This window comes from Saccopteryx bilineata, chromosome 6 (assembly GCF_036850765.1).
Source record: "Saccopteryx bilineata isolate mSacBil1 chromosome 6, mSacBil1_pri_phased_curated, whole genome shotgun sequence".
Classification (NCBI taxonomy): domain Eukaryota; kingdom Metazoa; phylum Chordata; class Mammalia; order Chiroptera; family Emballonuridae; genus Saccopteryx; species Saccopteryx bilineata.
In genome coordinates this window covers 127392141-127419899 of record NC_089495.1, presented here as the reverse complement: position 1 = coordinate 127419899, position 27759 = coordinate 127392141, and the positions used below count along the sequence as shown (strand labels likewise).

Genomic DNA, 27759 nt, shown 5'->3' with positions numbered 1-27759 from the left:
CCCAGTCTGGGCGCCTGTGCTCTCTAAACCCGCCCCCAGGGGGCTGGGTCCAGCTGCCTGGGAAGTCAGGTGTCACTTCTCAGAGAGTGGTGCCCCAAGGACATGGCTATCCTGCCTGTGGCACCAAAGGGCCTGACCTCTCCCTGACCCGCCACAGTGCCCACTGCAGCCCACCTGGAGCCATATAGATGGTACAGCGACCCCTGCTGGGACACTGCTGCTGGAGCATGGGTGCCCAGTTTGCAGGTGGAGGCTGTGCCTGCCTCCACTCCCCAGCTGCCAGCGAGCCCTCCCAGCCTAGTCCTTGCTTTGCACCTGTGACAGTGGCCCTGGGGTAGGCCTGGACAGGAAAGAGCCTTTCCGTGGAGAAAAGGCACCCATCTCTTTGGCAGCCAGGCCACAGGAGCTGGAAACCAAGTCTCAGATCAAGCAGGTGAGTATGTGCATGCACACCCCACAGACCCACTGAACCTATGCAGCTCTGAGCTCCCTGAATGTTCTGGAATATTTCAGCTCCTGCAATTTCTCCTTGCAGGAGCCTGTGTCCACAGGGGCTAAGCCAACTTCTACAAGGGTTTCCTGGCAGTGTGGCCCCTCCAAGGAGCTGGTCCTTAGAAGAGGAGACCCTCTTAGGCTGCCCATCAATGTGCTCAGAAAAGCACCTGGCAGTTTCTGAGCAACGTCTGCAGCCTCTGACCTGGTACCCCTCTTCCTACAACCCTCTCCCTGGGGAACACGAAACGCCCAGGGATCAGCATGGCATGGCTTTCGTCACCCCTCCCCGACCGTGTCTGCCACACATGTAGCCTCACCTTGGAGTGATAAGCGGCGGAATTCTTGGCAACTGCACACTGCTTCTCCACCAGGAAGCAGAACCTCCTCCTCTCCTCTGTGAGTGCCGTCTTGTAGCCATCGGACACGTAGTTCTCCAGCTCACCCTGCTTGCTGCTGATGGCGTCAATGTACTGTGGTACAGGACAGGGCAATGTCCAACCACACCCAGGCCAGGGTACTCCACAGATCTGTCATACCATACCACTCGCCTTGCGTGGCCATGGGTCCTGCCTCCAGCAGGGGCCCACACTAGGTGGTCAGCAGAGGGGCAGGCTCATCTCGGAGGGGCTCTTCTCAAGAGGGGTGGGCACTGTTTGCCCACACCAGGTGTCAGGCCAGCCCCTACCTGAGACCATGGCCTACATGTGTGGATGTTTCCAGAACCTGTATCAGCTCAAACAGGAGGCACAGGAAAAGCAGAGACAGGACATTGATGGAGGAGAGCCCTCCTGGAGGGAGGGCTGTGAGGCTCAGTTCTTTCCCCGTCTGGCTCAGATCTAGGGATGGGGCTCAGAGACAGGTAAAACCACTTGGAAGCTCTTTTTAAGATGAGTACAGGCTGAAGTGAGCTCCTGGAAGGTGAGTTCATGGAGGAGATGAAACAAGAGCTCACCCCAGAGAGCAGGGAGCCCAGCAGCTGAGGGTGGGGTGTGCTGGGCCATGCCACCTCATACTCCTGGGAAGAGGAGAGCTTGGAGGAGGGCTGTAGGGGTCCAGGAGGCCTTCACAGGGCAAGGACTGAAAAGTAGCCCAGCCACGACCTTCCTACTGCAGTGCTGCCTTGTGTGAGGCTGGGAACCTGCTGGGACAGATGGCGGGTGGCTGAGCCACCCTTGGACCTACAGCCCATCCTCACTGCTCACCCACCCTCAGGTCTTGAGACGGTGCAACTCTATAGCCCCCAATACCCCAGTATTGTCATTGATGGCTATCAGCCAATGTCAGACACATACTCACAAAGGGCATTACCAAAAACCCCAAATGAAAACAATCTCAACCTGACCAAGTTCTCCAGACCCAACTACCAGTTTCCAGAAATGCTCAAGGAACATGTTCAAGATGGCCCAAGGCTAGAGTAGTGGGCTCAGGGACAGGAAGTAGGAGGGTGGGGCTGGGCGGGGGAGGGGGAGTGAGTTGATGTTCAGTGGGAACTGTGTCAGTTTAGGGTGAAGTTCTAGAGTTGGATGGTGGTGATAACTACATGACAATGTGACAGTCCTAAATGCCCTAAATTTACAAATGGTAAATTTGTTAAGTATTTTCACAAAATTTAAAAAGAATCATAAAAAAATGGCACAAGCAAACCCTGACCACAGGAGGTCACTGGACAGAGAACCAAGCAGTTTGACAAGTGAGTGACAGGGAGAAAAAGGAGAGGCAACTTTGGATGAATAGCTCCTGCAGGGCCTGCCGCAGAAGAGGAACCCCTGCCTTCCCACAGGTGTGCCTGCTGGCCCTGCCCTAGAGGCAGAGCAAAGCTCCCAGTCAGCCCACTGGTGACTTGCTTTGGCAAATGAGATTTGAGTAGAACTTACAGAAGGCAGTCCCATGCTTGCGACTCCTCTGTCTCCTGGGAGTACACACCTGTTGATCCCTGCCCTACCCCCCCACCACCACCACCCAACCCTGGCAGCTACACACGTGAGATCATGCTGGCAGATTGCTCAGTGAGATCTGGTGGCAATGTGTGGCTCTGTGGCACCTCCTGCTGATCCTGATTCCAACCATCCCCAACCACCCTGACCAGGAAGGCTGAGCTAGCACTGGGAGCTGGAGAGTGACTAATTCACACCCAGACCCGAGGGGACGGCACAGGACACGCTTGATGCTGGGCTCACCGGATGTTCTGATTCGCAGGCTGGAAACTTTCTGCAATGAAGCCCACGATGAGGAGGCAGGAGAAGCCTGCCCGCTCAGGGCTCCCTGTATGGGCTGACAGTCCCGACCGCTGGGATGGTCCTGAGCAGCTTTTGCAGAATCATCTCTAACCCTGGAGCAGCCCATCCTCTGGCAGGGGCAAGACCGGCCGCGAGGGGGCAGCCTCTGCAGCCTGATTCACGGCCTCGCCCGCCAGCTCTGACACAGCGTAGGTGGGTGGTGCCAAGCCTGGGTGGGCGGCTAGAGGGGAGGACAGAGCAGGCTGTTCCTGCTGCAGCACTCAGCTGGAGGGGCGAGGACCGCCTTCCAGGTGTAGGCTCATCCCCAACGCTCACCAGTGTGCACTCTGCCAGCACAAGCCAGCCACACCACCCAAGGCAGACTGCCTACCCCTGTCCTCAGAACTAGGGACCCCCCCACCCCGCTGTTGCAGACCACCCACTTTCCCACACTGAACTCCCTGGGGAGAGCCACTTAAATGGGTCTCAACCACTCTCAGACCAAGGCCACAGCCTCAAGGAATAAGGCCCTGATCCCTGCCACCAATGTGCCGGAGGGGACCCAGAATGGCACGGGGGGGGGGGGGAGCCTGGCCAGGCCTGCAGAAAGGTCTGGACACAAGCAAGAGGCCTCCAGGGTGCTCCCCTGGCTAACTGTGCTCTGTTCTCCTCTATCCCTCTCCTTCTCCCTCCCGCCTCCCCTTCCTCCCAAGCAGCTCAGAGTACTTTTCCTCTAGTTACGAAATGTATGCCTACCAGTGCCTCCTGCCCCTGCACCAAGCCTCCTCCAGGAGCAGGGAAGTGAGCCTGCAGTTTCAGATACCCTGGGGACCTATGCAAGGCACAGTGGGTGAGACCATGCTATGGGGGGACAACTCCTCAGATGCCACCTGGCTGCAATGGTGGACAGAGTGCCTGCTGAGGGAGCTGCTCACACCCCAAAGCCACGGTCTAGAAGGCCCAAAAGGTGCCTGTGAAGACAGGCCCAGAGGCCCAGGTGCTGTAAACACTCTGGTTTGAAGGGTCTGGCAGGGGCACAGCTCACTCCGAGAGAGAGAGGGGCATATGCAGGAAGAGGGGACCACAGATGCACGCCCTTGGCGCCTCCACCCCAGCCCCATCACCAAGACAGCAGCCAGCACTAGACTGCGGTGCTGGAAGGTCCTCGTGGGCCCTGCTTCGTGGCTGTCCCCCCCCCCCCCCAGGGGCCCATGAGGAACATTGGTGATGTGGCCTTGGAGGCATCAACCAGCCTGTGGCAAGGACACCTGTCCTCACACACACAGTGGAGCTCAGCGTGGTGCCAGGAGCCCCGTAAGGAGGCAGCCTCAGAAGCCTCTGCAAGTTTTCAGAAGCAGATGGAGGTTTAACCCACCCGTCCTATGTTACCACCTCCCACCCTCCCTGGGGGCTGCTCCAGTGTCCCCACCAGCTCCAGTGGCAGTCAGGCCTGTGAGGACATGTGGGCTCAGGTGAGCTAGGCATGTGGAGACCCCATGCCCAGGAAAAACGCTGAGTGCTAACAAAAGCTGGCAAGTAGCCTTGGGCAGGAAGGCCCAAGGGAGACCACCCAGAGGGTTGGTCATTTGTCATCTAAATGGGTACTTTGGAGAAGAACAAGCACAGCCTGAACGGTGGCCCCAGGACAGCAGTGTAAACGGGGACACAGCCCTGGGCGCAGAGCTCTGAGCACACTGCTGAGCACAGCTCCTTCCCAGCCGGGGCCCCTCGGCTGCTCAGCAGGCCTGCGAAGGTTTCTGGGTTTCCAGGCTGTGGTCACGTCTTTAGCATCAACACTCCCCACTCTCTGGAGTAGTGAAAAACCCATGCTGGGCGTGCCGATGTAGGGCCCTGGCCTCATTAGCAAGGTCTGGCAGGCTCCCATTCACAGGAGGGCACGATGTTTCATTTGTAAGATTTCCATTTATTCCAAGACAGGTCTCAAGAGGGAACCAGGAGCTTCAGTGGGGAGGGCAGCTCAGGCAGGGGCCAAGGGGGCCACCAAGAGTCTCCCCAGGGACCATGCCTCTGGGGTAGCAAGCAGAAATGTTGCCCTAGCTACACGATGGGCCAGAGAGGCAGCTGATAGGGGAGAGCAAACCCCTTCCACCAGCAGTCCTGGGCTGTTCAGCTGCCCAGCACTAAGCACTCTGACCAGGGCAGAGCCCTAGCCGGCCAGGACACGTGGCTGCCACTTATGTCGAGGAACAGTGGCTGTCCTGACCTCCTTTCCCAGCAAGATCCTGGAAATCTAGGCAAAGTGAGGAGCTTCCCACCTCTACAGGCTCCAGGCCTCTCTGGCCCACTCTATGGGCAGGGGCACCCCTTAAGTGGAAAGTGTTTGAGCTCTCTGGCATGTTCAGAGGGCAGAACAAAGCCCAGCCCTACATCTCTGATGACTTAGTAATGGGAGCTGAAAAGGGTCCAACAGTAGCCTGTCCCACAGTAGACAGGCTCCGTGTGCCCTGCCTCTCCCTGCCTCTGCCTAGTCCTTGCTTAGCGGGTGCTATGGCGACAGAACTATAGAAACACCCAGCTGAAAGCATCTAAGACCCACAGACTGCTCCCACTTAGTCACCCTGGGCTGAACAGCCCTGTAATCCAAGAAGACAAAAGTGATCAGAACATATGTCTCCTCTTCCCTCCAAAGCCAGCCTGTGATTCAGAGGGGGAGAGGTGTTCTAGAACAGACCCAGAGCCTCTGAGTCACCTCACCCGATAGGGCTGCTGCAGAAACTGTGTGCTGCCCCTGCAGGCCCCTCAGCTGAGGAGTGAGCTTAATTATCTGTCACTGCAGGTGAACACGCTCCAAGGGAGGAGGGCGCCAGCCAGCTGCGCTGTGCCGCCAGGGACAGCGAGAACCTGACACCGGGCTGCAATCACTGTACCTGCTGGCTGCAGCCAGTGGCTTCCCTAGAGCCTGGGGACCAGGTCTGTGCCCCCTTGGCACTCAGGCCAAGATCAGGAAAGCCATCCTAGGGTCAGCAGGTGAAGTCCCGAGCTGCTGGGCCTTCGGTGTGGCAGAGCCATGACCACAGTTCAGTGGACCAGAGGACCCTGAAAATCTCATATAAACATGAGCGCTCAGAGCAAGACTTGGACTGGGGTTAAGCAGAGGGCACTGTGCCCGTCCTGCCCATGGGCCTGGCCTTTCTGCTGTATGAGTACGTGTTGTGGGAACATCCTTTGGAAGGAAGCGCAGTCTTCCCAGGCAGGCTTCAGGGATCACGAGCTCCAGGTTCCCATTTCTCTAGAAGAGGCTGGCAAGGGGTCCATGACCAACAGATCCCAGCTACCCATGGGGACTCAGCGTGTGCTGGCTGGTGTGTGCCCATGGAATTCCCATGCCCAGTGCTCCAAACTCCCAGGAGGGAGCACGGAGCCACTTATGTACACCAGCAAGCTAGGAGCACTGACTAAGGCTTGAGGCCCACAGGCAACCTACCCCAAATCCACAGGGTGGGTGCCACGAGCCATGGCCCAAAGGGCTGCCAGGGTGTGTGACACCCCTTGAGATCCTCTCTGTTCAGGTCTGAGGTCTGCTCTGCTTCCTAAGATCTGGAGGAGATCAGAGGCCACGAAGGTTCTGTAGGTGCCAAAGTCATGCTTTGTTTCAAAAACTTAGTAGAAAAAAAAGATGCAAAATGTTTCATTAACATTTTTACAATGGTTAAGTGTTGAAAAACCATTCCAGGCACGTTTAGCTAAATAAAATATATCATTAAAACCAATGTCCTCTGTTTTTCCCCACATTTTCACCGTAGCCACTTCAGGAGGGCCTGACAGACCTGATGCCACCTAAGGAGGCCTCCAGGCCACTGCCCTGCGCCCATCTGGGAAGGTGGGGAGCTAAGGTGGACACAGCAGCTTGGTCCTGGGGTTCAAAGGACCTCTGAACATGGATGCCCCACAGCATCAGAGGCCTCTGGTCTCTCACAGTTTCCCCTCGAGGTCCTTGACTTGACTCTTGTCCACAGGCTGCCTTGAGCTCCAAGGAGCTTTTTGAAGATGAGACCAGCAGAAGCTCACAGGGCTTCAACTACTGCACGGTGTCAAATGCCACATATCAACAGCACCGGCCTCTGCCATTATCCTTGATGATCTAAATTACAGTTTTTTTGTTTCTGCTTTGTTAATTACACATGCCTTAAATAGAAGGCACCATTCCCCTCTCTCAGACCACAGCTGGGACACACGTGCTCCCAGAAGCAGCGAGCCCAGGTAGGGGCAACTGCCTGACTCATCAAAACCAGGCCCAAACAATGCCAGCGTGAGGCCATTATGGAGCCATGCCCTCGGACTTCTTTTTTTTTTTTTTTTTTTTTCCGAGACAGAGAGAGAGTCAGAGAGAGGGATAGACAAAGACAGACAGACAGGAACAGAAAGATGAGAAGCATCAATCATTAGTTTTTCGTTGCAACACCTTAGTTGTTCATTGATTGCTTTCTCATATGTGCCTTGACCGTGGGCCTTCAGCAGACTGAGCGACCCCTTGCTCGAGCCAGCGACCTTGGGTCCAAGCTGATAAGCTTTGCTCAAACCAGATGAGCCTGCGCTCAAGCTGGCAACCTCGGGGTCTTGAACCTGAGTCCTCCGCATCCCAGTCCAACGCTCTATCCACTGCGCCACCACCTAGTCAGGCCCCTCGGACTTCTGAGCCCTTGAACCACAACCAGTGGGGCTGCCTGTCATTCCTCCCCCAATGGCCCTCATCCCAGAGAGGGACCTGGACGGTGGGTCTGGGTCTGGGCCTGAATGAGCCCTCTGGGCACCCTGGCAACCTCAGCCCCAGGGCAGTGTGTGGGTTGCCCTCTGCCTTCCACAGCAGCAGGACCCTGCCTCCATCAGCAGCTCCAACGACTGGGCTGTCAGAAAACCACCAACGTTCTGGGGCCTTAGCTGTCTATACACCGAGCAAGCAGCAGGTTTAGCCAAAAAGCACCTGGAACCTCCGGTGATCCTGAGCAGGGACCCCAGCTCTGCCGATCCACCTCCAGCCTTTTCTCCCTGGATGCTCCCTGCTGCCTTTGTAGCCCCCACACTGCCTGGGGTCCTGGTGGCTCTCCCTCACCACCCAGAGCCTACAGACGAGTGAGAAGGGCACGCAAGATCTGGGCCTACCCCACAAGAACATGCACCCTCCAAAACAGAAAGGACTACAGGATTTTCTAACAGTCACAGTGCCCCTCCCAGAACAAGGGTCCTCCCTGTGTTCAGTCTATTTCAATCAGGGCTGGGCTTGGGGGGAACTGACAAATGGAACAAAAGCAAAGGAAATCTTTACCCAAGTTCCACTGATTTACAATCTGTACCCCTGACCTTAATTCACTCTGCACAGAACAGCAACTCTTGGACCTGCCACATTCCTGCCCAGACCTTTCAGTCAGAAGCCCTGGAGATCACCAGCAGGTCACGGCCTGGTGCCAGTCACAATCACTTGGAAGCCATGAGAAGCTGGCCATCAGGCTACAGCACAAGCACTCACACCTGCATGCCTGGGGAGGGACCATACTCGGCTGGTACCCCCAGGCCAAAGGGGCAGGGTTGCCAGGTAAGGCTTGTGACCACACACCCCTGACACATGGCATGTCCTCCACACACTGTGTCCACCGTGCTCTCCTCTGCGGACAGGCACATCCATCAGTGATGACTAGCTAGAGGTAGGACAGTCTTCGCCCAGGAGGGCAGGCTTGGAGCACGCCTACTTCTGACGAGAACCCTGTCCCAGTTAGTGCCCCAAATGCGTCCATGCCTGTTCCCTGACCTACAATTAGAACCAATTCTGTTCATGGAAATCCCAAAACACAGTCTCAATTACCAGCAATTCTTTAGAGTGGTAAAAAAAATTCTCTGACCCACTGCTGCTCCAGGGGAATTCACTACTGACAGACAGATGGACACCCTTGGCCGACTTCTCTCTGGGTCACCCCCCTTCTCCCACCCCTTTTCTACCTCATGGGCAGTGACTACCACTCTGTATAACTTGAGCCGCTGGCCCAGGTGGATGGGCCTCCAGCAGTGCCCAGTAGCCAAAGGTCTGGGGGCAGAGCGGGCAGGGCCTGTGATGGACCAGCACCCCCTGACCTCCAAGGCAGTCTCGTGTCCCCCTCCCCCCTCCCCCCCGGTGAGTCTCACACTCACAAAGCTCAAGTGCAGGCTGGCAGACAGCAGGAGGGCGGGAGCTCCAGGAGGCACAAGGTGATCCCAGTGATCCACTCTCAGAGAAGACCACCTACCTCTCCCGAGCTCTGAGCAAGCCCACACCTACAATCACATACTAGAGCTGGCCGGCAGTGGCACTCACCTGAAAAAAGCACTTGTGTGGGCTCAGGAGTCTGGGAACAACACTTTCTCTGCCAAGGGGAGCCAGCAGGGCAGCTTAAGCCACACAAGGGGCTTTACTGCAACTCGAGGCCCCCAGGCAGGGCCCCTATGCTAACTGTGGGGTGCAGAACCTGCCTCTATCTGCCTGACCTGCTCACTGAGCTGCACGTGGCCCATGCCCTCGGGAGAAGGGCCCTGCTGAGTGTGAGAGACCTCAGACTCTAAAGAGTCTCCAAAGGACCAGGGGAAAGGCCCGATGCCCAACCCCAAGTGGCTCCCCAGGCCATTCCTGCCTCCTGGGGTCAGGACCCACCTTCTAGTCAGCTCAAGGACACAGACCTAGAAGCCCAAACCTGATGGACTCGCAGTCCCTACCCTGTGACAGCGCATGGGTACACCTGCCCCTCCCACCACTTCTCCAGGCTTGGGGACAATTGCTGAAGTTCCCAGTGACCCACCAAAGGCAACACAGGAACCACTGCAAAGACCTTGGAGCAAGTGCATCTGGATTCACAACATCCTGCAGCTGTGAGAACCACAAGGAACTGCCCCAGGTGCCAAGGAGCCCAGGTGGCTGGGGATCTCAACAAGGCTGTTGGACAGGTCAGAAACACCGACTGACAGGCGGCTGTGGGCTTCCCTCCAGCTGAAGGCGTTGGTTCCCAGGACTCCTTCCCCTCAGCACACACATGGGACTTTACACCATGGGGAACAAAGATCATACAGTGCTGGATGGTCCCTCTGCGCCCCCCCCCCCAACTGAACTAATAGAGCATGTGCTATGCTGGGCACCAAGGGGGCACATGAGAATGTAGCACCCAGCCCATTCGAGAAGAAACTCAGTTATCTGAGGAAACTGACCACAGTAAACCTGAGGTTAAGAACCAAAAGAGAAATAAGGTAGGCTTGTGGGGAGCAAATGACAGAGAGGGGTTTGGAGAGGAGCTAGCATTGCCCAGGAGAGGGGAAAGGGGCCTTTCTTGTCTGAGCTCAAAGCAGGGAGGGAGGGGAAGTACCTCATCTCACAAGTGAGAAAACCGAGACAGAAGATCCTGAGCTTAACTGGACCATAGGGCCGAAAGGGTAGAGCCAGGATCCAAACCTAAACCCAACTGCTATGGCCTGGCAGTTGTGCCCAGGTGGGGATAGCCACAAGAGAAGCGGCTACAAGTTTTGGAAGACTGTTCAGCGAGAGCTCCAGGCAGGAAGAGTGCCCAGCAGGGGCACAGAGAGGAGGTGACTAGATCTTGCAGGGTTAGCAAGGCTGCACTGAGGTGACAGGGCACTGTCAGGAGGCAACCCCCTCAGGGAAAAAAGGAGATCCAAGCTCCCCACAGAGAAAGACTCAGGTCTGGGGAGCCCATACATGTCTCTCCAGCCCCACACAGCCGCGCATATCCACCCTCTGGGCTCTGCAGGTCTGGGATCCAGAGTGGAGCAGGGAATATGGGGCAGTCATGCTCCTGCAGAGGGTTCCCAATGGGCAGAGGGGGCTGGAGGGCCACGGGGGGGTAGGCCACTGGGGACCAGACACAGAAGGGTCGAGATGACTCAGTGGAGACAGCAGCTCAGCCTGCGTGGCTTCACATCACATAGGAGTGAACACCACGAATGCAGAAGCCCACATGCCTCTAACTTCTCGGGCCCTGTCCTTTCCCAGCCGTGACCTTAATCAACCCTTCAGCTGCAGACCCTGACAGCTCCCAGATAGCTAGTCACAGCAGGGCCAGTGGTCCAGGGAGAGGGCCCAGCTCAGGACGGAACCTCCAAGTTCACGGCTGACACACACTACAGCCTGGACAAACCCTGAGCACATTGTGCTGAGAGAGAATCCAGACGCAAAAGGCTACATTGTGAGACTCTATTCCCGCGCAACATCTAGAACCAGGGTCCACAGAGACAGATGGAAACTTGGGGAAAGGTGGGGTGTCACTGCTATTAGGTACAGGGTTCCCTCTATGGTGCTGAGATATTCTAAAATGGTCTGTGGTGACAGCTGCACAGCTCTGTGAACCTGTGAGTCTACTCAAAACCACTGAATTATATACTTCAAATGAGTGAGTTACATATGTGAATTATATCTTAAACTGTTAAACAAAAAAAAGCACCTTGAGGACAGGTGCACAGGCAGCTAAGCCTGGACAAGTGGGCCTCATGTCCCTTTGCCTGTCACCAAACCAGACCTGACGTTCCTTCAAACGTAACTCGAATGCAACTGCAAGGGTGCTGAGGCTGTTATTCCCCTCCCAGGCAGCAGGGACGCTGTTCCCAAGTCAAAACTTACTTCGAGAAGCAAACTGGCATAATGCATCAAGGGTGGGACAAAGAACAAAACTGCACACTTGTGCATGCGTGTTTCTAGGTGCCGCCTCGCAGCCCCACTGCCAGGAACTTAAGTCACAGGAATGACCCCAGGGCAGCCACTGAGGAAAGGCCTTAGGTAGCAATGAGCCATGGGTGGTCCCCAAGACTACAAATGTGGGAAAACAAGGGAAGGCACAGTCAGAGAGCAAGGTCTGTCATCGCAATGCTAAGGAACACAAGGATAAACAAGGGGCGGCAGGCCGTGGCCAGAATAGCATCTGTGTGCTGGGTACAGAGAATTCCGGCCCGGGCCCCGGTGCTCTGCTTCCCACACAGGCCATGGTTCTCATCAGCCATCACCCAGGCCATCCTCTCCACCGGTGACCCCACACGCATGGGGCAGAGCAGGTCCCAACTCCTTGTGTACACCACGCTCCATGGGCAGGACCGGGCTCTCAGTCCCGGGGTGAGGCGAGGGGCACGTATGAGTGGCAGTCCTTGTACTGCTCACACGCACATGTGCACACACATGCACGCCCAGTCAGCAGTTGGCAGCTGTGTGTGCTGTGCTCTAGGCTTACCAGCCTGACAGCTAGTGAGAAGGCTGGGGCTCAGAGCACTGAGGGATCAAGCCCGAGTGCCACACCCATGCTCGCCCCAGGGTGCTTCCCAGAAGCTGCCCCTCTGACTGGCCAGGAAGTTGTTTCTCGATGTTTTCTTTACAAACAAGTAGTCCTGATTTCTTTCTCCTCCTTATCTATGAGTTCCGTGTGGCCTTACAAGATGCTCTAGGCCTGACCTTGTCTACTGGCCAAGGTTCTGTTGAATCAGGTGTATCAGTGCCAGGCCCATCGGGGGCTCTGCTGTCTTAAATCCCTGCCTTGCTCACCACATTATGCTTGCAACGCTGGGTGAGAGCTGACTGACACAACACAAGGCTGGTCCCCCGCCCCCACCCTCCAACACCATCTGCCTCTTGCTGCTGAGAGGCCATGTACCCGGTGGCCCCGCCCAGGCGGGTGAGCACTCGCTGATTAAATAACAGTCTGGGGTTGCTCTCCGAGGCCTGAACACAGAGGACAGGGGTGGGAGAGTCCATTTGAGTCTTTATGCTTTTGCTGGAGAACCTTCCAACACCCCACTGAGGCTGAGAGTAGGACAGGAGGAAACCAAGCCACACCGGCCACCCTGCTAACTCTGGGACATGGGGCATTTGCTGCCCCTGAAATATGTCAGGAGAGCGGGGCCTGGCTCTGCCCAGTTCCATCAAGAGGGCCACCCTTGGCTAGGGGGAGGTGCAGGCAAAGGCTGCTGCCCCTCACTGCTCACTAAAGGGCGAGCGTCCCCATGTGGAGGGAAGAGTCGTCATGCAGGCTGGCTCCCCCTGCCCCGCGTGTCCCTATCAGAGTCCAGTGCGGGCCGGCATGTGGCCTACCTGCAGCTCCTTGTCTGAGTACTTCTGGGGGTTCTTACTGCCCTGGCTCTTCTTACGCAGCTTCTTCAGTTCGGCCTGGCACTTGTCCAGCGTGTCACCCTTGCTCCTCTGCTCTGTCTGGTATTTCTTCAGTGCAGCCTGGCGCACACGACAGAACACAAAGCAGCGAGTGAACCCCGCTATTCCTGTGGCTCCCGAGCACACTCACCCCTCCCACCCCTGGCTCTTTCCTGGCTGGGGATGGTGATAGGCACTGTGGAGTCACAGCAGATCAGAAGAAGTTTGTGCGGGCTCCACAGAACAGGGCCGTCACGTCACCCTCTCTATTAACAGCAGCAGAGAGGAGGCTGTAGCAGAACTGGGTGCAAGGGTTTACCCAGGATGTACTCTGTCTCAAATAAGCCAGGGCAGCAATGTCGGGCCAGAGGGACCACTGGATGGGTGCTCAGTGAAAGCTGACACCTCTCAGGTGGAAACAAGAATGTAAACAGTAACAGAGTGTAGCAGGGCAGGTGTAGGGGTGGCTACTTACACTCAGATACCTGGAGTCCAGCTCCACCTTCTGCTCCAGCTGTGTGAGCAGCTCGTTGTGAAAGGACTTCAGCTGCATTGGGAGAGAACAGAGCGGAGTCAGCCCCAGTGTGCAAGCTGGGAGCAGTGGCAGGGCAAGGAAGCTGAGTCCTGCCCCAGGAACAGGCAGGCGGGCACTCGAGTGGAAAAGAGGGTTCCATCTGACCCGGGAGCTGACCCTTCAGAGACAGGTCAGCCCCGCAGAGTCAGGAGGTTCTGAGAGGAGTATTGAACAGACATCTAAATGTCAGACCCTCCTGGCCTTCGGCAGGCCCACCTGCACTGCCTTGTCCCCAGGACCACACTGGCAGACTGGGACTCACCATTTCTTCCAACTGGTTTTGAATCTGCCTGTGGACTTCAGCCATCTGGAAAAGAACATCTCCTGGACAGTGGGAAAGAAAAATGGGGGGGGGGTAGTACTCAATCAATGTCCCCACCACCCCCACTGTGGCTAAGCAGGACATCACACTTGAGGGGCCACCAGCTGGTGGGTGGCAGGCAGCAATGGGTGCACTGAGGGCCTCAGGGGAACCAGGACACTCGGAGGTCGGTCTCTTGGCATTCCCCAGAGCCACAAAGCTTCTGAGGTGCTGGTGCTCCTGCGGCACGTTTGCAGGAGGAAGGTGTCAGCACCAAGGTGCAGCTGTCGCCGGGATGTCAGGAAGCATGGGCAGGAAGGACCCCCACCCCCAGAAAAATGCCTCCATAGGGAGGGGCTGGAACGCTGTCAGGGCAAATTTTTGCTGAGGGCCATTTCTGGAGACAGGCAGGGCACGCAAATGGAGCAGGTTGCCCACCCTGTCCTCGAGGGCGGTCACTTTCTGGCAAATCCTGTCCCTGAGTGGTTGTACCAGCATGTCCCATCCCTGCTCACAGCTGGCCACCTGGGGTCACTTGACACACAGGGTCATTTCATGGATAGCCACAAGGAATGTCTTCAGCCTCCAATGAGGCTAAGCTCCAGAGACTCTGCAAGAAGCCCTAATGGGATGGCACTGCCCTCCAAAACCACACTGCTGCCCTCAGAGATGCCCCCACACCTGGGTGCAGCTCCCTCCCAGAAGCACAGCTGGGATCAGGGGAAGACCAGCTTCTCTTGATCACCTGGCCTTTCTACACTGGTGACGATGTGTTTACCCTGATAGCCACGGAGCAGACAGAGCATTGACCATGGAGATCTGTGGATGGATCTCTGCCAACTGGTTCAGCCCATGAACCTACCAGCCCCTACTCAAGTAGCAGGACAGGTGCCCAATCAATGGTTGGTCACTGGCCACATTGCTGGGACATCACCCTGCAGGGCCACAGCTCTGCCTCCCAATGGCTCTGGGCTGTCAGAGGGCACAGGACAGTGGCTCCCGCCATTTAGGCGCCCCACCCTCTGTCGAGGTCCTGAGTTATTCTCTGGTTACTACTGGGTCATATTCCTAAAAGCCTGGCTTTGCATCAGATGTACAGATTCTGTTAAGGGAGGAGGAGAAAAAAATGAGAGTGCTTCTAAGGAGTTCAGACTCATCTGGCAGCTTGGACCAGGTCCCATGTCTACTGTGGTTTCCTGTGGTCAGGCTACAGCTGTAACCACATGCAGGCAGCCACATGCGCTGAGGCTGAACAGTCCCAGCAGGAGAGGACTCCAGCCTCACTCAAGAGTCTCCCATCTCCTACCCACCCCCACTCCATCCTGACCAGAGGTTTGAGGTGTTGGGGGATGGGTGGAGGAGGATGGAGCCTGAGGGGACATGATGGAGCCTGCTCCCATCCTTGGCTGAAAGAAAGTCTCTGGGACAAACAGAAGTGGGCACGGCCCAGGCACAGCCCTTGAGAAAAGGCAGGCTGCTGCCACTTTGCCCTGCCCAGTTCACAACCCCTGGCAGGGTCCCCAGCTCCCGCCAGCACCCCTGGGGGACTGAGGGTCCTGGACATTGCCCATAACCTAACAGTGCCCACTGACCCAACCTGCTATAACAGCGGTTCTCAACCTGTGGGTCGCGACCCCGGCGGGGGTCGAACGACCAAAACACAGGGGTCACCTAAAGCCATTGGAAAATACATATTTATTATACAATACACTTTAAAATAAAATATGTATTTCCGATGGCTTTAAACGACCCCTGTGTTTTGGTCGTTTGACCCCCACTGGGGTCGCGACCCACAGGTTGAGAACCTCTGTGCTATAAGAACAGCACATACAGAAAACCCAGATGCACAGGTCAGACCGAAAGCCCAGGACGGCTCCAGCCCCTCTGCTTCCCCTGATTTTCAGGGCTCTGTAATTTCCCAGGATGACAGCCAAGCTCCAGGATTAGGAAACCACCTGGGGTCTGCTCTGTGTCCTTGTGGCGTGGGCTCTTCCTGTGTTGGGGCTCTGGGTCCACTGCCCAGCTCTCCGGGCTGCAGGCTCCAGTGGTTAAACTGAAGCCAGGGGGTGGTAGTACCTGCTCGATCCCAGAGCACTGCCCTCACACACCCATCATGACCCCATGACCCTCATAAGGGGTATCAAGTTCGTAAATAAGATGCAAAGCAAGCAGGTGATGGTCTCACATGGGGCAGCACGCACACCATCAGCCATATCCTTTAGACCCTCAAATTGTAAGTTCACGTCAAGAGCAAACTGAGAACACAATTTCCTTGGAAGACTGCACCTACTAGCTCAGGAGAACATCAGAAAAACCCAACAGCAATGAACAGCAGGTCCTAGAGGATTCCCTGATGCTGACAGAGCACTGTGTCACAAGCTCCTGTGAAGCCTGTGCTGGCACAAGCTCCGACACACCTGGCCAGAGTCCCACTTTGGAGCCGGCACACTGCAAACGCAGCTGAAGCCCAACGCTCATAGCTGCAAGCCAGTGGCAGCCCACACAGCCCACAGGGAACTCAACTGCATTAAGGAGGGGCCGCCAAAAGCCAACCAGGCACAGGGCGGTGGTCTGTGTGTGAGCCACGCTGCAGGGGAGGTCACCCTGCCACAAGGCTGTGCCTCCCTGTGGAGCATGGGGCACCTCAGCCATCAGTGGTAGTTTTCCTTGTCCTTCTCACAGTCCTTGGTGAGGGTCTTCAGAGCCAGAGTCAGCAGGAACCATGCCACATTCTGGGCACCATGACTCGCTCCACCCCTCCTGCGTTCAAAGGACAGCCCGGGGCAGGGCCCCTCCCCAGACCCACCCACCCAGGACTCAGGGTGCCTCTCCCAGCCATCTCACTGTTGATGCCGTGGCCCCGGAATCCAGGTCTCTGGTCCACGGCACAGGTGAGTCCTAAACTTGAAAAACCAGGCTTAAATCAGCAGCTCAGACCCAGCCCTGCCAGACCTGTGTGCCAGAGGAGCTCCGAGCCAGAAGCCACCACCTGACAGGACCGCCAGGACTCCGAGAAGTGCCGCGGAGGGGGCAGTGGACAAGAGGCAGGGGAAGGCAGCACCTGCCACACCCAAGACAAATGAGTCAGCAAACTCAAAGCCAGGTGGCTGGGCAGCAGCAGGGGGTTTGGGAGTGGCGCAAGGGTGAGGGCCAGCAGGAGGTACAGGAGATATGGGGTACATGTGGGACAAACAGTGTCCAAGTTACAGAGGCACCTAAAAATGTCATATCCTTGTCACCGTCCCACCCAGTGTTGACCCTGCGAGTCACGAGGCCAGGCCAGTGGTGAGTCACTCCCTGCAGGAGTGAGCTTTCACACTCCTGGGACTGTTGGGGACCTCTAATGTGGCCTCAAATCTTTAGGTGAAGAGCGAAACTCAGTTCACGTCACAATGCCTTCCCCCAGCAGATAAGCAGAGAGAGGCCAGGGCAGCCAGTCTGTGCATGCACACATACACGCATGTCCAGATATGGGCACACACAGGCACATGCAGGATATGCCATCTCCTTCCACAGGAGAGTCTGTGTGCAGTGGGACAGTGGTCAGGTGACCTCAGAAGCCTGAATGAAGCCTTCCAGTGAAGACCAGAGCTCCAACAAGGATAGACACTGGAGTCGCTGCCGCCCAAGCCTGTGTGCCCCTCGAGGGCATTCACAGTATGAGAACCTCCCTCAATTCCAAAATGTTCCAAGAAGCCTGTCCCCATCAGCACACTCCCCCCCGCCCCCAGGCCCTGGCAACCAGCAACTGCCTAGTCTGTGTGGGTTTCCCTGCCCTGGACACTCTGTGTAGTGGAGTCTTTCTCCCTGAGCAGGCTTCCGAGGCTTCTCCAGGTGGTGGCCACATCAGTCTTCACACCGTTCCATGGCTGTGGGTGGACATGCTTTGTTCATTGCCATTGTCTGCAGCTGTGATAACCAGTGCCTTCAAGAATGGTGACCCTAAATCAGATTTGTAGTCTATACAACATGTGTGTTTACCCATTTACTGCAAAACAGTCCACCGGCCAACAGTCCCCAAGGCAGCCAAGCAAACAGGTTCCCCAGCCAGTGCATGACCACTGTGGGGTTGGAACCTTGAAATGGCAGAGCTGCCAGGCCCTCTTGAAGGTCTTCCAGATTGAGAACAAGCCTTCAAGACTCAGCGGCCCCTTCCAGGTACCCTTGGCCACCACCCTGCTCCAGGTTAGCCTGAACCCCTGGGGCAGATAGATATGCAACATGAACAGTGAAAGTGCAGACGCTAAGAACTGACCCCCTGCTAGCAGCCAGCTTCCCCAGCAGGCCTGGGTGACTTAGCACCCTGCCCCCATCAGAGCCCAGCAGCCACGAATGGCTGTCCTGGGGGGTGCTCTTCCTCAGCTGGCCCCCTAGCAGGAGCTGGCTTCAGCAGATCTTGGGGTCATGAGCGAGAGGGGACACCAGGGCTGCAACTTCTGCTTCTCTGCTGAAGCATTTTACCACTGACCGCTACAGAGTCCCCGGAGACCCTGGTGAGAAACTCAGTACAGGACATGGGCGGAGGCCCTAGGGCCCCAGTGAGAGACCCCACAGCATACATGGAGCACAGGACATGGGCGGAGGCCCTAGGGCCCCAGTGAGAGACCCCACAGCATACATGGGGCACAGGACATGGGCGGGGCCCTAGGGCCCCAGTGAGAGACCCCACAGCATACATGGAGCACAGGACCTGGGCGGGGCCCTAAGGGCGCCAGTGAGAGACCCCACAGCATACATGGGGCACAGGACATGGGCGGAGGCCCTAGGGCCCCAGTGAGAGACCCCACAGCATACATGGGGCACAGGACATGGGCGGAGGCCCTAGGGCCCCAGTGAGAGACCCCACAGCATACATGGGGCACAGGACATGGGCGGAGGCCCTAGGGCCCCAGTGAGAGACCCCACAGCATACATGGGGCACAGGACATGGGTGGAGGCCCTAGGGCCCCAGTGAGAGACCCCACAGCATACATGGAGCACAGGACATGGGCGGGGCCCTAAGGGCCCCAGTTAGAGACCCCACAGCATACATGGAGCACAGGACATGGGCAGAGGCCCTAAGGGCCCCAGTGAGAGACCCCACAGCATTCATGGGGCACAGGACATGGGTGGAGGCCCTAGGGCCCCAGTGAGAGACCCCACAGCATACATGGGGCACAGGACATGGGCGGGGCCCTAAGGGCCCCAGTTAGAGACCCCACAGCATACATGGAGCACAGGACATGGGCAGAGGCCCTAAGGGCCCCAGTGAGAGACCCCACAGCATACATGGAGCACAGAACCTGGGCGGGGCCTAAGGGCCCCAGTGAGAGACCCCACAGCATACATGGGGCACAGGACATGGGCGGGGCCCTAAGGGCCCCAGTGAGAGACCCCACAGCATACATGGGGCACAGGACATGGGCGGAGGCCCTAAGGGCCCCAGTGAGAGACCCCACAGCATACATGGGGCACAATGCGGCTTGAGACATAGCTGAGGATAAGATGACTCCGTGGAGGCCCCAGTCCAGACAAGGGCGTGAGAAGGACTGGCACTCACAGGAGTGTCCAGAGGTGGGAACAGGAGACCCAGAACCGCCCTGGAGCTCCCGGCCAGGTCAGGACCCTAGCAGAGCAGCACTGGCTGTGATGCAAGCCACAGAGAAAGATCAGTCATGCCTTGCCCAGTACTTCCAGAACTTTCAGAATAGCAGTGCAAAGCACACAGCCCAACCACAGAGATGAGACGTCTGCCATGGCTTCACATGTACAGGGACACAGGGTCAGAAAAACGACATCTCAGAGCCAAGAGACCATCAGAGTATTTCCCCAAACTCAGCTCTTCGAGAGAAGATAAGAGATTCCAGGCACTGGAGGATCCCGAGGTGCCAACAGGAGGCCGTAGGCCAGTACCCTCAGGAGGGATGTCACCCAGACAGCGGGGACCAGCTCCCAGCCAGGACTCCTGCTCACGGCTTGTCTCACACTGACCAGGTCAAGCTTGGGGACTGCCAGGAGCACCTGTTGCGAGATAGGGGCCCTTCTGGGTGACACATTCACCAGGCCCTGCCTATGGGGAGAGGGAGACACATGACAGGCAGGTAGAGAAGTGAGGCTGAGTGAAGAGAAGTGGGAATGAGGAGGTTGCCGTGGCGGAAAGATGCACTCTGGTGTAAACTGCAGTCAGTGAGAGGTCATTTCTCAGGTTCAAGTCAGATGTGAGAGTTCAGGTAAGTGAGGCCGGAGCTACGGCTCTGAACACTCAGAGGGAGAATGGACTTAGTAGGAGGGAAAGAGAACTCTCTAGGAGTCAAAAGTGCAGCACCCGGGCTCTGCCCCTTTCTGAACACAACACAGCTCTGGCAAAAAGTCCCAGGGTCCTCTAAGGCGCCACCGAGATGTCCAGCAAGGATCGAGGAAGAAAGCAGCGCCATGTCATACCAGCTCCGCCGTCAGCTCTTGGTCGGCATCCAGCTGCTTGGGAAGGTCCAGCACGTCCCACGGCTCTTGCCCCAGCAGCCCCTCCAGCTCTCTTATCTCAAAATAGATATGACCATGGGCAGCATTCCCACTCCACATTCAAACCACCCAAAAGAGATGGAAAGGAAAAGGCAGAGCCCCCCCAACCCACAAGAGTACACACTGGGGGCTCAGAGGAATGCGGCCACGGGCCCCATTGTGGAAATGCTCCCACCTCTGGGGAAGCTGAAACGACTAACTTTCCTGCAGAAAGGGCATTCCAACTTACTGCAGCACAGCTGTGCACACGTGAACCTGGAGAAGCCAGATGAAGCCGAGGAGGCACTGAAGCACATGGACAGAGAACAGAGTGACAGCCAGGAAGTCACTGCCACTGCCTGGAGCCCCTGGCCTCACGCCCTCTCCCAACCCCAGGTGACTCAGCCCTCCCAGGAGAGCGCTGCCACCACCTCCCATGCGGCACCCATCACCGCACGGACGAGGAGATGGACATACTCCACCCTGCCATCCCAGGAGTTGTTCCAGCTCCATTCCTCCCAATAAGCAAGCCACTCAAGCTCTGTCCATAACATGTCCCTTCCAGCTCAGCTCTGTCACTTTTCTGGTCAGTCAGCAGGAGCAATCCTCACTCAGGTAGGCTGGGAAGGCAGCTCTGAGCTGTGTCCTGGGAAGGCCTCATCTGGCTGCAGGCAGCTGCTGGGCTGGGTCTGTGCCTATGAGGGAGGAGTCCTCCAGCTTCCTGGATAGAGGCCCCCAATTTCCAGTCCGAGTCAGTGCAGTGAAGCCAGCAGGCACCAGGGTTCCAGGTGGCCGTGCCAGGCTGGGAACACATTTCCTCGTCCCACAGGTGACCTAAGGCCGGTTGGACCCCTCAGAAAAGAGCATGCTTTCACCCAGCTGTTGTTCCTGTTAAACTGGCCCCTGCACCTGCTGTGTCCTCTACCCTCTGGGGTCAGGTTCCCCATGTTAGCTCCTGTAAACATATACACCCACACCCCGTACCACCTTTCTCTCAGAAACTGGTGAGCAAGCTGACAGCTGGCTCTGAAGGGCCATCACAGAACATGCCCCCACCTTTGGGGTTACCTTGCAATGTGGATATTGCTGTTTTTTGGCTTTTATTCTACAGGCAGAACTATAAGTTTTTTTTGTAACTCTTTAGCATTTCAGATAAGGTGTTCATACTTTGCTTTTAGAGTACAAGAATTATGTTGAATAACTTAAAGTGCAAGGGGAAAAAAGGAAGAACTGCTGCCCAGACAGTGGGCCTGGAGGACCAGACGGAAGGTCGGGTGCTCAGAGAAGGCTGAGGCCCCTGAGCCTGGAAGCAGATGGGGAGGGGAGGTGGAAGGAAATGAATGAGGGGCCGCTGTTGGGCCCCAGAGCAGCACAGGCACAGACCTGCCGCCTGCTTAACTCAACAGGAGCACCAGGCAATGCCCCAAGATCGAATGCTGGCAGACAGGATCTGTGGGTGGGTCTGAGGCTGGCTCAGAGCCACACCCAGAGGTTTCCATCAAAGGGCCATGAGTCATGGTTTGCAAAGTCCACCCTTCTGTGTGGCTTAAAGGAGACAGAACACAGTCTCCTTCCAGAACAACCCTCCAAACCCACAGAAAAGTTGCCAGAATACCGCAAACACCACTCCGCCCTCACCCGTTTCCCCTGCTGTCGCCCTCACCTGTGTCTCCTAGGTGTGTTACATTTGCATTACCTCCTTTTCTGAGATATACGTAGAAATGTGTACGCACACACATTCTTAAACCACTTGAGATGTAGTATCAAACATCACAGCCCTAACCCGCCTGCCTTCCTGCCCGCCTACCAGAAGTGCAAGGACTCTGTGCCACAGCAGCCCAGCACCTCCTGACGCTCAGTGACCCCTGCTGAGACCCATTCATCGCAATCACACTAGAGTCCTGTCCCCACCTGCCCTTGCATGCTAACCTTCCCGGGATCTCACCCAGACCAGTGTTCTGTTTATCTGAATGCCATTTCATAAGCACCTGAAACAAGTAAAACCTACGTTTAGCAACACCAGTGTTTATTCACTCCCCCTTTGAAGTTAGGGTCTCAGACTCTTTAGAGTGAGGACCTCCATGTGCTGTGCTTTTCGTAACACCAACGTTTATGAAGATTCAGGTTGCGTTTTATTTCCAGAAAAGACAACATGCTTGTATAATCTACAATAACAACACTGAGAAGGAGCTTGAATCCAGGAGACAGAGAGCAAGGTGGGGGAGACTTAGGCCCAGGGTTTGGCCGCTCACAACAGGTCCAGCCAGCTGTGCAGCCCCATCCCTGCTTTGATGGTGGAAGGGGTAGCAGCAGCGCCGGAATTTCCTCCAGGACTGTAACGCGGGACCCAGAATCCCAAAAGAGCAGTGACAGCATTTTGCAAGGATTTTAATTAACACCCCATTTAGGCTTAAAAAAGAACACATTTCTGCCAATACGGCACAGGCCTGAGGAGACAGGCTTGGTGACAGCTCCCTCAAAGGAGCCCAGGGGCCTGAGCTGAGCTTGTGGTGATGGTGACAGACAGCACAGCAGGAAGAGTAAATGACGTGGTCAGTTGTGTCCCCTCCCAGGGTGACGCAGCATGACTGGCCAAGTGGTTGTACCCCAACACAGCCAGAAATGAAGCTGCCAAGGAAGGCAGTGTGGCCCCAGGGCTGCTGGCTGTGCCCCAGAGGTAGAGGCCCTCCAAGACGCCGGGTTCCAGCACCAGGATTCTGTAAGAGGTGGCACCCCGTGTCAGACAGGGGTGGAGGTCATGGAACTACCAGGTGGAGTGGCCTTGAGGCCACAGACTGGTGAGACTCAGAGCAGAGCCCCCATGCTGTCCCTCTGTAACACAAGCACTTCCTGGAACTGAGGCCAGATGGCCAAGTGCTGGTGTCATAGGAGGCAGGAAGGTCTCGGCAGGACCCTGAGAACTTGAGAAGCCACGAGACAGGACTGTAGGGGTTCCGGGAGAAACCCTTGCTCCCTGATCAAGATGGCCAGGCCACCTCACCTTGCTGGAGCTGCCTGATGGAGCCTGGGCAGCTGAATTGGCCTGGGGGTGGGGGGAGCACAGGCTGTCCTTGGGCCAGGGGAGCTCATCACTCTGCTGGCCCCTTGGCAAAGCCCATGGTGAGGAACTCAGCAGCTCCAGACCTGCTGGAGTTCTGACCTTGCCCAGGCACTGGCTCTGGGCATCTGCCAACCAGTGCAGGAGAAGCGGAGCTGAGACCAGCACAGCTGGGGCTCTGCAGCTGCGAGACCGCATGTGTGTGTGACTGTGTGCTTTGTTGGTATGTGTGTGCGTGCACCATGTTGTGGTGTGTGTGTGTGTGTGTGCGCGCGCTCGCGCGCGCGCGCGTGTGCAAGCATTGGGGTGGGTGTGGGTCCCGGCTCCACCTCCTTCTGGGCAAAGCCGTGTGTGGAAGAGTCCTCAGTGCCCTGGACGGTGCTGAGGATGCAGAGACGGGACCTTCTCCTCCAGCCATGTCTTTGCAGCTGGATGGCAAGCTGGCGGGTGGGACTCACTGTTGCTGCTGTGTGGTCATGGCATTCTTTTTGGCCATTAATGGTCACCAAAAGCACCAAAACCCTCTTAGGTATCTCTCTTCTCAGGAAGAGCCAGAGCTCCTGCTCCTGTCTCTGCTGGTGGCAGCGGGGCTCTGAGCCAAGAGGTCAGCTGTTCAGACTTGGCTGGGAGTACACATCACCTTCTAGAACCTTCTGAAGCAGACATCCATAATGCTCGATTATTCTGGTGGCTTCTCAAGCAGAAAAGCACCTCCAGGACCTAATTAGTATAGGTCTGAACAGGGCACAGACTTAGAACTCTCATTATGGGTGGGCACAGTGCAGGGCCACGGGGTGTGACATCTCCACAGACCATGGGGCTTAGGCAGCACTGGGACCCCCTCCAGAATGTCCTCCCTGCTGGTCTCAAAGCTGCCAGCTTCCACCTGGAGAAACAAGTAGGGGTCTTCTCCCACCTACAAAATAGGCAAAACATGAAAGGGAGTCGGAGACCTGGGGGCATAACCAAAAGAAATATCATGGCTGTGTGGCCATGGCGATCACATGCCCCTCTGAAACAGAGCAGGACTGGAGAAGCCCCTCTGTACCAATGTTGTGCCAACAGTGAGTGCCCAGTGGCCAGCGGCCAAGGCTTTGAAATGAAGGAGAGGAGAGCCAGCCACAAGCGGCCCTGCCCATTTAGGCTGCCTGTCACCTCTGGGCCTTTCTGTCTAGAGCCTCCACCCCACATGCTCCAAGTGACATCCTGGAGCAGCATGCCCCATACCAGGGTCTGTTGGCATTTTGGAATCATCTCAGGTTGCCCCGGGCCTCTTGGGCTCATGGTCCTCGAAATTTGAGATTTGCACTCAGGCACTCACACAGCAGTGGCTGGGGGGTACTTCACAGGAACTTGCCAGGGAGAGGGCATGGAGCTCGTGGGTTGAGATCTGGATGATGTGCAGAGGAGGACACAGGATTTGGCTGGGACTTCAACTCGATTTAACGTCTCTCTCCACGGGCTGAGCTGGACGAACAGCTGCAGCTTAGAGAGACAGATGGGCCTTCCCTTGCACCCCTCCCCACCTCCCTTGTCCACTGGACTCCACCCCAGTTGACTCAGCACTCACCAGCCTTGCTGCTCTTCCAAGAGCAGTCTTCCGCATGATGAGATCCATAAGATATGAATAGTGCAGTGGGGTTTTCTTCACATTTCCACCCAAAGCAAGGAAGTGAGTAACACAGCCCACCTGGCAGAGCGAACACTAATGTCTGGCCACAGGAGGCCGCATGGACCTGGGTGTGTGGCTCCCACCCTTCTCCAAGGGCACAGGCCCCTCCTCTGCCCCATGGCACTATTGCTCTCCAGGGGACAGAAACCACGGGAAACCCCTCCCCAGCTCAGAAAAGACCCCAGGCCATGGGATGCTGCTGCTGCTTACTGCTGTGAGCAGCAGTATTAACTAATGGCACCCCATTAACCTGCCTGCTCAGGCCCCCGAGTAACTGTCCCAGGAACAGCACCTCTCCTGAGAACAGTCTCTCAGGCACCAATTTGCTCTGAACCTTGTGAGACACAAACAGGACAGAGGCCCCTGAAGGAAACCGGTCATCCACGCATCAGGTCACTGTGTTCAGAGGATTGGCAGTGCCTCTGATGTGCCTGCCCACCCCAACACCAGGACCCCTGGGGGTGGCTGGAGACCTGGCCCCTGCACCCACCCAGTGGGGAAACTCCAGATGGCTGCTCCCAGCTGGAGGAGAAATAAAGGAGCTGCTCCCATCCTCCAAGGCTCCCAAGGACAGGGCTGCTGAGGGCTCTGGGAACTGGTACACGTCAATGGTGCCGCACTGGGGGAGGCGGTGGGTCACGGCCCAGGCACTCGGGCCAGACTAGCTGTGGTAAAGGACTGTCCCCCTAGTGCCTCACTTTTGGGGCCTCAAGCTCCAGGCCGGCTGGGGTATGACGCCACAGAAAGCGGTTTAAGAGGTCTGTCTCCTCAAGCCTCCTGCCATGTGCCAGGGCAGAGCACAGTCTCACGTTTCCTCTTAGGGTAGGGACAGCCAACAGTAGAGCCCCTGGGCTGGATCCTCACAGATCCACACAGCTCCGTCATTGGCAGGACGTAGGCTGATGGCTCCGTCCAAGCAGGAACCCCAGTCATCAGGCAGAGGCCCTCTGGTAACCAGACTATCCTGGGGATGAGGCCCAGCCACACATCACTGTTCCCCACTGATGCTGCTGCCCCTGAGCAGCCCCAGATGCCCAGGGCCATGCAGACATGCTGAGTGAGCTGTCACTCCGGATACCACCAGCCACTGTGAGAACACAGCAGATTCAATTAAGACGTTTATTAATCTCCCCATATACAGGCTCAATCTGGCTCACAGTGCTTGCCACGGTGGATGAAGCAGGTGTACAGGAGGCCCAAAGAAAGATGCCCTGCCCAGATGGCCCAGCCCCGACCCCTCCCTACACTCAGCTCCTCTGCCGTTACATGGGCCAAGGGAGCACAGTCTAGGACAGACGAGGTTGTCCCCACTACTTCTTGGCTGGCTGTGATGTATCTAGTGTCCACACTAAACTGCACATGAGAACAGAGCCTTTACAAAAGCCTATGTCAAGCCTTGACAAATGGGTATGACCCAAGGAAATTAGGATAGTGTTCTTCATTCCTGGGGTTTCAGTGACCATGTCCTGCATCAGCCACTTCTGATGGCTGCCTAAGGGACACCCCCCCTCTGTGTGCCATGGTGGGGCAGGAGAAACAGCAGGGAAGGGCATGGTGTCACTAGCTGGGAAGGGAAGGTGCAGGCAAGGAGTCCTGCTCCCACCTGGCCATGGGAATACCATCTGCCACCGAGGACCATAGCCATCACAGAACCTCAGGGCTGGGCAATGTGGAGGCTGAGTTAGGCCAATCAGGGTGTGAAATCAACACAGCCCCCTCTGCATGGGTCTAACTGCACATCGCAGACTGCTGTCATAGACCAAGGGGAGGCTGGACTGCTCCGACTCAGGACGGGCCAGGTGAACAGCCCACGGTGCCATCTCAGAATCACTGCAGCCAGAGGGAGGCACTCAACGACAGTCTCAAAGGCTCGAGGTCACATGGCACAGGTGTCCCTATCTGCCAGTCCTGCATTTCAGCAACACCACAGAGGGGACAGGCAACCTGTGCCTACAAGCACGAGGCCAACCTGGGAGGGTTAGCTGATGGCTGCAAATACGCGAGGAGGCACTGAGTCCCCTACAGTGAGCCTCAGAGCCTGGCCTGGGAATGCTGGCCTTTGTCCCTCACTTGGGTATCCAGGTGTGGACAACAGCCAAATGCCAGGGGATGTTCGGGCCACACCTTAGTCCAGTGACTCAGTGGCCAAACCCAGCCCAGTTTCAGGCTCAGGGGAGCCGCCTCCTGCAGTGAGCATCCCACCGCAAGGTTACTGCGCCCAGACAGAGCTCCCTGTGCTCTTATGGATACAGGGTGCCCAGGGCCCTGCAAGCACACACATGCCCAGGTCACAAACACACAGCCTCTTCAAAGGCAGAGGACCCAACAGAGACCTCGGGGGTTGGCGAGGGCTGAACAATAAAGCCACTGAGCCTCCAGCCACAGCCACATGGACAGGACCACCAGGGCAAGGCTCTGACAGGAGTTCCAGCAGAACAGACTCAGAGTGGGTGAGGCTCAGAGAAGGCTATGCCCCACTCAGTGCAACAACAGTGCCACCTTCCTGAAAAGTCTAGAACATTCCAGAAGGCTACATAACCTTAGCTGCCCTGCAAAGCCAGGGAGGGCCAAAGAGCAGACAATGTGACCCTATTCTTGTATGTGTGATTCCAGCACAGAGAGCCTGAACTGCCCTCCTACGTTCACACAGTGGACCAGGAGACCAAGTGCCTCGGGACCCTGGCCCGACCTCTTCCACCTGGTCTCAAGCACAGCTGGCTCTCTACAGATGGTCACTGGGGGGAAGATCTTGGGGCCTGGTGGCAGGCGGGACATACACAGTATAGCGCCCTGGGCACTGTGGATGACAGGACAGTGTCTCTCCCCCATGCAAAGAACCATGGCAG

The 27759-nt window shown here is 56.8% G+C and overlaps 1 protein-coding gene across 9 annotated transcripts in view; it reads right to left on the bottom strand.

The window, feature by feature from the left end:
* BAIAP2 (BAR/IMD domain containing adaptor protein 2) overlaps positions 1 to 27759 on the bottom strand; it is a 70750-nt gene that overhangs the window by 13989 nt on the left and 29002 nt on the right. For 7 of the 9 annotated variants that reach the window (XM_066237739.1, XM_066237735.1, XM_066237741.1 and 4 more), the window contains exons 4-7: positions 13668 to 13729; positions 13307 to 13378; positions 12775 to 12912; positions 813 to 965 (exon numbers count right to left, since the gene is read on the bottom strand). In XM_066237739.1, the coding sequence (XP_066093836.1) occupies positions 813 to 965; positions 12775 to 12912; positions 13307 to 13378; positions 13668 to 13729 (425 nt within the window). Of the gene's footprint in view, positions 1 to 812; positions 966 to 12774; positions 12913 to 13306; positions 13379 to 13667; positions 13730 to 16658; positions 16702 to 20433; positions 20738 to 27759 lie in introns of those variants that run through there. The other 2 variants (XM_066237742.1, XM_066237743.1) reach the window with 2 other exon arrangements.